We start from the raw sequence: 9334 nt of genomic DNA on the forward strand, positions 1-9334 counted from the left end.
ACAGTTGTGAGTTATGATGGTCAATGTGATGATATGTGCGAAGATATTTCAGAGTTGAAGAATGTTTGTGCCAATATATCGTTCGTAGAATTGATTTTGTTATCAATACATTGTTTTGGATTTGAGCATGAAAAATGTAGCTTCTACTGTTGGTCACATTGATGCTAAATATGTTAGAAAAATAATTGCTGATAAGAAAGAGATTTTTGATCTATCTCAAATATTTTTGTAAGATATTGTTCTTTTCTAGTGTTATGTTAGAGAATTGATGCTTTTGATTGGCTTTATTTAGTTTTACGGATGATTGCTTGTCGTTGACTTTGGATGTTTATTTAAGTCAAACAAAAAAGGAAGAATGAATGTGGTTGTATCTATTGGTTTTTGGTTTGTTTACCGATTTGTGGTTTGCTTTTATTTAGTTTGGTTTATTTTTGTCATCAAAGCCTTTGGTTTGTTGTAATGGTACGTTTGTGTTAATTGGTTTGTTTTGCCTTAAAATAGCCAAATGTAGAAGATTGTTATGCATTGTATTAAAGGAAAAACTTGAGCAACATACTGGTCAACATGTCACTGACATTGTCAAGAACATTGGTATCGACGGACTGTAGCTTTAGCAAAGTATACTTTCCATATATGTGTGATTTATGCAGATTTTTGTGGCAAATTTCATTCTATCCTCTCCAAAAATATATTTCCATAGCTAGCCAAGCTTATATTATTTTTTGCACTAATTTTTTTTTCTAGGGGAACTTGAGTAGTGTGTATATAAATTTAAAATTTTAAAAATAGATAAAAACTGAATTAATTTAGATCTGGTTAGGATACTATTTAATTGATTCTTAATTTTTGAAAATTAAACTTGCAAACATCTTTATTAAACTTGCCATTGGATGAAGCATAAAATGAGCTTAAAACCAATAAGTTTCTAAGTTTGAACATTTCTTTTCCTTTTGAAGTTAAAAACAGTGGAAGGATAATCCTGATTCCTGTGGTAATTAATAAGAGAGACAAATTAAATTTAAGGTTAGAACATTTGTATATCTCTAAAGACAAAAAAAGAAAAGAAAGAAAAGAAAGAAAAGAAAGAAAAGAAAGAAAAGAAAGAAAAGAGATGGGGAAATGTAGCCTTTAGCTTCGTTTTCAGTTGCACAGGTCAACTATTAAACATCATCACGAGACAAACAGAAATATATACATATATATATGTGTATATAATAAAAAAAAACAAGCTGTCAAATGAAAGAACAATCCAAGTAATTTTTTTTCTTCTCTTAATTTGTATTTTTAAATAAAGGCATATAGAGATCACATGATTTTTGACAGTAGAGAGACCAATTCATATTAAATATTTATTTCTTTTCTGAAATGTATAAATTATATATATCAAAGAAGTTGATATTGACAAAGACTCAATTTGTAAAAATATATCATTTTTTTTTTCCCTTTTTTATAATTAATCAACTTGGCCCATCCGACCATTGTCTTCCTCTGAGCCTTTTGTCCTCAATTTTATTTATTTATTTTTTCAAATCAGAGCTACCCTAGCTAAGAATATTTTCTTTTCTTTTCTTTTTTTCTTTTTTCAATTTCTCAAGCTTACAATAAACATCCATCCAATTTTCTTTTTCACAATTTCCCACCAAAATAATCTTTTTTCAAGAAAATATATAATTGTTTGAAAGCTCATAACTTTTACTTACAAAGCCCTTCTTTTGCTCTCTCCTCTCTCTCTCTCTCTCTCTCTCTAAAATCATGATTCAGAGACAAAGAAATTATTGGAAATAAAGCTTCCCTTTTTCGTGTTTGGATAAATAGATCCATGTAAAAGGGTGTCTCAATCTGGTGGGTTTTTTTCTCTCTTCATTTTCAATCTCTTTTCATTTTTCTTGATCTTCAATCTCTATTTCTTGGCTTAATTTTTTACTTTTTTTCTCCCCTTGTCGGTAGATCCTTAGATGTGCAAATCCTTTGAGAAATTAGCACAATTTTTTCTGGGTAAGTTGCAACTTTTGATTTTTCTTCCTTCTTTTTGTAATTATAATCTTCGCTTACGGAAATATATATACATATTTCTGATAATATAGCGAAGTTGAAGTTTATATTTGCTTAAAAAGTTAGTTTTTAGTAAGCTTCTAATCATGAAAATATATGTAATTTTAATTCAGTAAGTTTTTTTTTTTTTTTCCCACAGTTTGATTGACGCAAAGTTTGTAGTAAACTTTTTAAATTAATCAGCTAATCAGAGAAGAGAATTAAGATGCCTTTATCTATAGTAATTAAATTAAGGAACAGCTGTTTAATGTGCATAAATAATAAAACAACAATGCTTCTAGGGTTTCATGTTTTGTAGAATTCCAATGCCCTAATTAAGAGCTTGGTTTATAAAAATATGTAAGCATGAATATAAATATAATGAACATCAAGCAATTGATCCCCCCAGTAAACCATTTTATATATATCCCATTTCCCCAATATATATGTTTATAATTAATTAATTAATTAATTAAAAAGCACAAATTTCTAATAGAGTTACGATCTTTCAGGAATAAATAGAGAGACAGAGAGAAGGAAGAAAAAATAAAGATGATAAATGGATTTGATTTGAACGAAGAAGCGAAAGGGATCGATGAAGGATTTGGAGAAGGGAACTCGAATAACTCGAACACAAGCAGCAACAATGGAAGCATGGAGGAAGTGGAGAAAGAAGAAGAGTTTGAAGAACAGAGATCAAGAAGTGGGCATGGAAATGTTAGAAAATATTCAAGGTCTAAAATGCCGAGGCTTCGTTGGACTCCTGATCTTCATCTTGCCTTTGTAAATGCTGTTGAAAGACTTGGTGGACAAGAAAGTAAGCATTTCAACGTTATTATTATTTTCTCTATTCTCTCTCCATCTTCTCTACTCCCTTGTTCTTATGTCGGTCCGGTCTCCTTTTGTCTTTCTACAACTTAACAAATGTCGAGATCACAGTTTGAACCACTAACCCTTAGAAGAAGGAAAGTTATGCTTAATTATACTGACAGTGTGAAAGTTTTAATGGATCCACTTCAATATCAAATGGAGTAAAATAGATATAGAATAAAAAATAATACCCTACATGTATATCAAAGAGGATATGAACCACCACAATTTGGCAGCTTCATAACAATCGTAACCACTTCCAATACAATTTCGATACAAATACACAATTTTTCTCAGTCTACCCAACATTAGTGCAAATTAAAATTGGCGTTGTTTTTCTCTTTTTGAATAGAAGGAGAAGGAGAAGGAGAAAGGAATTAGTAGATGCACCATAATAATCTCAACTAGCTATGTTGAAATATACACGTAACATCTCTTCATCAATTCTCAACTAGCTAGCAAGAATAATGCATTATAAAAGAGAAATATAGAAGAAGGTTCATATTGTTATAATGGATAAAAGCACATGTTTATCCAATAGGATATAGAAGTCCATGAAATTTAAAAGAGCATTCGGTGAAAAAGAAAAAACAAAAGATGCAGCAAAAATAATAATGAACCGAAAAAGACACTATCTTTAAGGACGGGTTGAACACTCATGTTCATCCAATAATTTTCTGAAATACTTTAATTTTCTTTCTTTCTTTTTCTTTTTTATTTATTAGTTATTATTATTATTTTAGTGTTTGTATTGATCTGGTGAAATTGAATCGAATTTGCAGGGGCAACCCCGAAGTTGGTACTTCAGTTAATGAATGTAAGAGGCCTCAGCATTGCCCATGTAAAGAGCCATTTGCAGGTACATACCCCATGCATTCTATTTTTGTTTTCTTCGGTTGTAAAAGAAAAAATATTTACATATGAAATGAAATGTTGGGTTTTTGTGGTGAATGTAGATGTATCGAAGTAAGAAGCTGGATGAGTCTGGACAAGGTAGGGTTTCTATTAATTCAATAACTAGCTACCTTGATTCTCTCTAGGTTTTCGTGGTAAATATCTTTCCCCCCCTCCTTTTTCTATTTATTAAATCATTTACACAAGATTTATTTAAATAATAATTTTCTTCTTTTAAAATTAAATTTATTGAACCCATATGATCAAATATCTATTTTTTTTAAAATGAAGTTTGTTGCTTTACCTAGCTAGTATTTTTATTCATAAGACAACATTTACTTTTTTTTTTTAAAAAAAATAATTATTACGAGTTTATGTGATTTTTAAATACGAATAATGAATTTGTTTTTGTTGTGTTTAATGATAGGCATCAATTATAAATTTAGTTAGTAAGGGTGGTAGAAAAAAATATTTCTAGTTTATTGTGTTTTATAAGTCTCCTAATTTAGATATAAAAAGGCTTAGATTTGGGAGTTTAGAGAGATCTACCCGTAATATTCAAATTTGAAAGAGCTAAACAGACACAAACCTATAATTTTGGCACGCTATCATTCTAATTTAGATTAAGTCTTACAAATTTTTAATTTGAAATTTTTGAATAAATGGTAAAAACATAAAATCTATTTTTGAAATATAAATAGTTTTGAAGTGCCTTCTTCTCTTCTTCTTTCTTTTCTTTATCAAATTTATAACATTCAGATTGATAAAAACAAACATTTTTCTATTATTCATCTTGTTTTTTTCTCTTATTTTTTTTCATAAATTTTACAAAGCTTTGGAAGTACATAAAGTTTTAAAATTATTATACAATTATAAAAAGAAGTATGTGTATATATATATATATAGATAGACACACAAACACACCATATTTGTTGCATACAAACATAATAATCTCTCATAATTAGATAAATAGAAAAGGAAATGAATATACATATAAGCATAACTAACAAACCATTATTTCTTTATTTTTTTGTTTAATTTGAGAGAGGATATATGAATGGAGGCTTAATAATAACAAAGATTTAATAGTTATTTTATGGTTAATTTGATATAATTTGCAGTTTTATCTCAGACAATGTTCGGAAGAAATCACATAATGCAAATGTACCATAGATTCAATCACCATCACCATGGACATATCAGAGGGCACAATACTAGTTTCCTCTCACACATCACAAAGCCTTACCACCTCATCAAACCTCCTTCTAACTCTTCTTCAAGGTAATTCATTCCAACCCACACAATACTACTTAATTTGTTCATCTCTAATTGCTACATTTATAGTTTATATAAACATTTTATTCCAATATATATCACATCACAATACACATATTTCAGCTTTTAACCTAATTAGCAAAATCATTTATACCCTAAATATTTTGGGCTGTATCTTTTAAAACTACCAACTAATAATTAATTATTGTTTGAATTCAAATACTAAACTTTCATAATTAAACTAATTTAGGCGTTTTGTTATGATACATTTACAAAGCCACTAATGCAAAAATTTCACATTGGTATAAGAAATGAACGTAATATTAAAGAGAAATAGTAGAATCAAATAGATATAGATAGTGGGGTAGAATTTTCAATAGTATATGAGTACTTTTTTCATTTTCTCATCTTTGACTCTTTTTCTTTTACTACTTATTTAAGAACAATTACCTGATAACTTTTTTGCGACTTTGATATATTTAAAATGTTAATTATATTTGATATATTAACTATAGAGAACGAAAGAATAACTGTAAAGAATTTATTTGTGAACTCTATTTTTTATTTTAGGTTTGGAGGAGATGAATGGGAAGCAATAGATGAAAATCCATTGGGAATTAGGGGATGTTCTAACAATAATTTATGGAGCACAGATCAAAATTCAAAGATAATAATGGAGAAATTAAGCAATGAGGCACCTAATACTCACCATACCTTTCAAACTACTTCTCATATATATGAAGTTGCAAATGCAATTTCAAGATCAACCACACCCATAAGACCATCCCGATTTCTTGAGGACAGAAAATGGCCTCCCCATCATTTTATTACTACACAACAAGAACAACGACAACATTTTTGTATCAATAATAACCATAATAATATTCACTTTCCACCTAATTCTCTATTCACCTCCAAACTCAATGACCACGATCATCTTCTTCTTCATCCTCCAACCACTCCACCTTCTCCATTCTTTAAGCTTACCCGTTGCAGCTACGACCCCGACCGTCTCATTCAACGTCCCTCGACTAAAGTACGTTTCTTTTCTCTCATCTTTTAAGTTTGGATTAATATTTAAAGTGAGTTTGAAATCACTTTTAGTTTAGTTTTTTTTTCTTCTCATTTTGGTGGAAGCTACTTTCCTTCATGGTTGTTCTAAGGACTACAGAAAGAGTTAAAGAAATGTTTTTATGATAATCTTCCTGAGTCCTGAAAACTGGTTTTTATTGTCATTGGAGTGCTAGATTTTTTGCCTATTTTTTACTTGAGACACATCTCAAAATATTACCCTTTCAATTGCTTAGTTTCTAAGACGTGAGATTTGAGTTTTGTTTTAGTTCGGTATGGGTTTCAACCTTTACTCCATTTTTAACATTGATTTTTCAAATATTCTCTATGTTTATTAATTAACTTAGAATAATTATTAGGTGAGGTTTAAGTTTTACTCCACTTTTAACATTGATTTTTCAAATATTCTCTATGTTTATTAATTAACTTAGAATAATTATTAGGTGAGGTTTAAAACTTAATTTTAATAGTCATGAAAGTATACAAACTTGATTAATTATAATTCTTTAAAATTTATTAACACTTTTGAATAAAAATATAGTAAAATTTGAAGAGCAAAATGTAAATTTGGATGGACGAAATTGAAACAAAAATCAACTTTCAATAGTAAAATTGTAATATTAAAAAATTTAGACTAAATTAAATTCAAATACAAAACTCAAAAAGACTAAAAATGTAACCTTTAAAAAGAGGGGACAAAATGAAAACTAAACCAAAAAGGCTTGTAGACCAAAAAGAAAATGTAATTTTAAAAAAATACTTGTGTCTTTACTTTGCCATTTTTTTTATAAGTTTTTCATTTTATCGTAATCTTTTATATCATTTCTAATAAGTTACATCATATATAACAAAATATTGTGAAATGAAGTAAAATATAACAAAATATTGTTATTTAGTATTGGGATATTTTTGTATATATATAAATCATTTAAAATACTTTTTCAATAAATATTACTTCATCTTTGTAAAAGCCATTTCAAACTCAGGTTTCTTCCTTTTTACATGAATTTGTTGCTAAGATTTATTGTTGTTTATGGAAATTTGCAGTTAGAGTTGAGTTTACGTAACAATAGCTTGGTGGAAAATGGTGGTGGGAAAACGGAGGTGGTGAATACTATTAATAATAATGAGAAATTAGAAGAAGAGGAATTCAGAAGAGAAATTAATACAGTACTTTCTCTCTCTCTCTCTAGCTCTTCTTCGAGACAACAGCAAGAACATCAAGAAGAAGAAGAATTTAGACAAACAAATATTAGCTCAAAGGTTTAAAAAATTAAATACTGGGCTGAGTACTTAAGGATCTATCTCACCATATGCAATATTAGACTACATTATTATTAATTAGGCCATATGAGAGAGTGAGATCTTGTAAGTACTTTTCTCATTTTTTTCTTAATGGAAAGTATTTATTTACATTAACATTTCTTACTTTTCCCTTCATCATCTTAATTTTCTTTCCCCCTCACTCTTTCAAAATGCATTTTATATAAATGATAACGATAAATAAATAAATGTCTAATGTTATAAGATCAGAAATTTTTTTAGTACTCAAGTATACTGCCAGAGTGTATATTATTAGATATCAGAGCAGTTTCTATCTCAAAAACAAAAAAGTCGACATTCAAAGGAGTAGCGTCCATCTATCTTGAAATGACTGTGAGGTTTATTGAGTTTTTCAACGTGAGATTATTAACATGCTGCCTTCAAGATAATGTCTCTTTTAGGTTCACGTGTACGATCAAACTCTTTATACTAAACTGAGGCCATTACAACTAAAAAAAATAAATACCTTTTTATTTAAAATAAAAGAAAATACTACAATTTAAAGGAAATACTTCAAATATTCATTTATAAATTATAAATAAAGTATTTATAGAAGAAAAAAAAAAGTACTAGTTCGTACTCTATTTAAAATAAAAAGAAAATATCATAAAAGTACTCATAAGTTTTGAAATAAAATACTGTAAATCAAATACCAAGAAACATAAATGCAGAAGAGATCATAGACTTTCTCCTATGGCGAACCGCGATCACTTCTTGTCATTCACCAACTTTCTCCTACCTTTACCTTTACCTAAAAAATTAAACATAGAAAGAGTGAGTATAAACAGATACTCAGTAAGAGATCCATAACTAGTCCTACTAGGTGTCTGTTAACATTTTGTTAGGGTCCTGTAAGAAAGTATTGCATAACTATCGTGCTTCCGAACGCACGCTATCCAGTGAGTTGGGATGGCAGTGACCCTGTCAAATAATTACTCATAAAAGCTACCTGCACATGCATAAATAGGTGGTGATCTCGAGGGACACCCATATGGTACGACTCTAACATACAAAGCTAACAGAACACCATAGCCTATGCATGTAACATACCATAAATATCATATCTCAATCATAGTATATCTCATTCATAACATATCTTATTCATAACATATCATGATCATCACATATCCCAGTCATATATAACGGTTGTTTATGTAGCCATCAATATCAATCATCCCTAACAGTCACGTTATGCATCATAGTTACGTTAATGCATAATAAGAAAAAATATACATGCAAGCTCTTTAATCTAACGTTGAGGGTCTAATAGTAGAATCTCTTACATCGAGATTAGCCACCGATTAAATCCTAGTTGACAGTCAAGCTTTTTGACAAATCTTAAACATAAATAAGATTTAAATTAATTGTTTGATAACCACACCAAATTATTAATTACTCAGGCTTACAACTTACCAATGAAGGAGGTTGAAACCAATTCAACCTTGGTTAGGAAAAATTCATAGTCCAAACCCTCCGATTAAAATTAGCCACACCTTCAAGTAAAATAATTCAACTTAATCCAATTGTAAATTTATTTAAGATCCAAAGGATATTTATTTAGGCGTATCAAACCCAAATAAAACTAACCAAAATACTAGATGACTCATATGGCTTAAGGAATATGAGGTTTGACTTGCTAAATGACTTGAGATGGATATGACTTGGCAAGGGAGCCTCAACTCACTTTAAGGAGGAGACTGGCTCAAGTGTGACTTGGAGGAGAGGAAAAGGTCTGCTTGGGTTCGTTCGACGGAGGTGGAATGTGATGGCCGACTGGTAGAAAGTTGCATCACTCTTCGTCTTAGACACATGGTGGTGTTCGACGTTGCAGCGATGAGATAGCAACGGAGAATGATGCACAATGGTACGT

General features: G+C 29.4%; 1 protein-coding gene across 2 annotated transcripts; it reads left to right on the forward strand.

Annotated features, from left to right (window-relative positions):
* Positions 1-1687: 1687 nt before the first annotated feature.
* Positions 1688-7599, forward strand: LOC101205384 (two-component response regulator ARR10). 2 transcript variants are annotated; one of them, XM_011658788.2, is made up of 8 exons: positions 1688-1842; positions 1948-1995; positions 2544-2848; positions 3684-3760; positions 3858-3894; positions 4917-5076; positions 5641-6106; positions 7189-7599. In XM_011658788.2, the coding sequence occupies exons 3-8, from the start codon at positions 2584-2586 to the stop codon at positions 7408-7410; spliced, it is 1227 nt and encodes a 408-aa protein (XP_011657090.1). In that variant the 5' UTR covers positions 1688-1842; positions 1948-1995; positions 2544-2583; the 3' UTR covers positions 7411-7599. The 2 variants fall into 2 exon arrangements, with proteins under 2 accessions (XP_011657090.1, XP_004150753.1); XM_004150705.3 differs by lacking the exon at positions 1948-1995 and having other exon boundaries at positions 1697-1842.
* Positions 7600-9334: the final 1735 nt, after the last annotated feature.

This window comes from Cucumis sativus, chromosome 6 (assembly GCF_000004075.3).
Source record: "Cucumis sativus cultivar 9930 chromosome 6, Cucumber_9930_V3, whole genome shotgun sequence".
Classification (NCBI taxonomy): domain Eukaryota; kingdom Viridiplantae; phylum Streptophyta; class Magnoliopsida; order Cucurbitales; family Cucurbitaceae; genus Cucumis; species Cucumis sativus.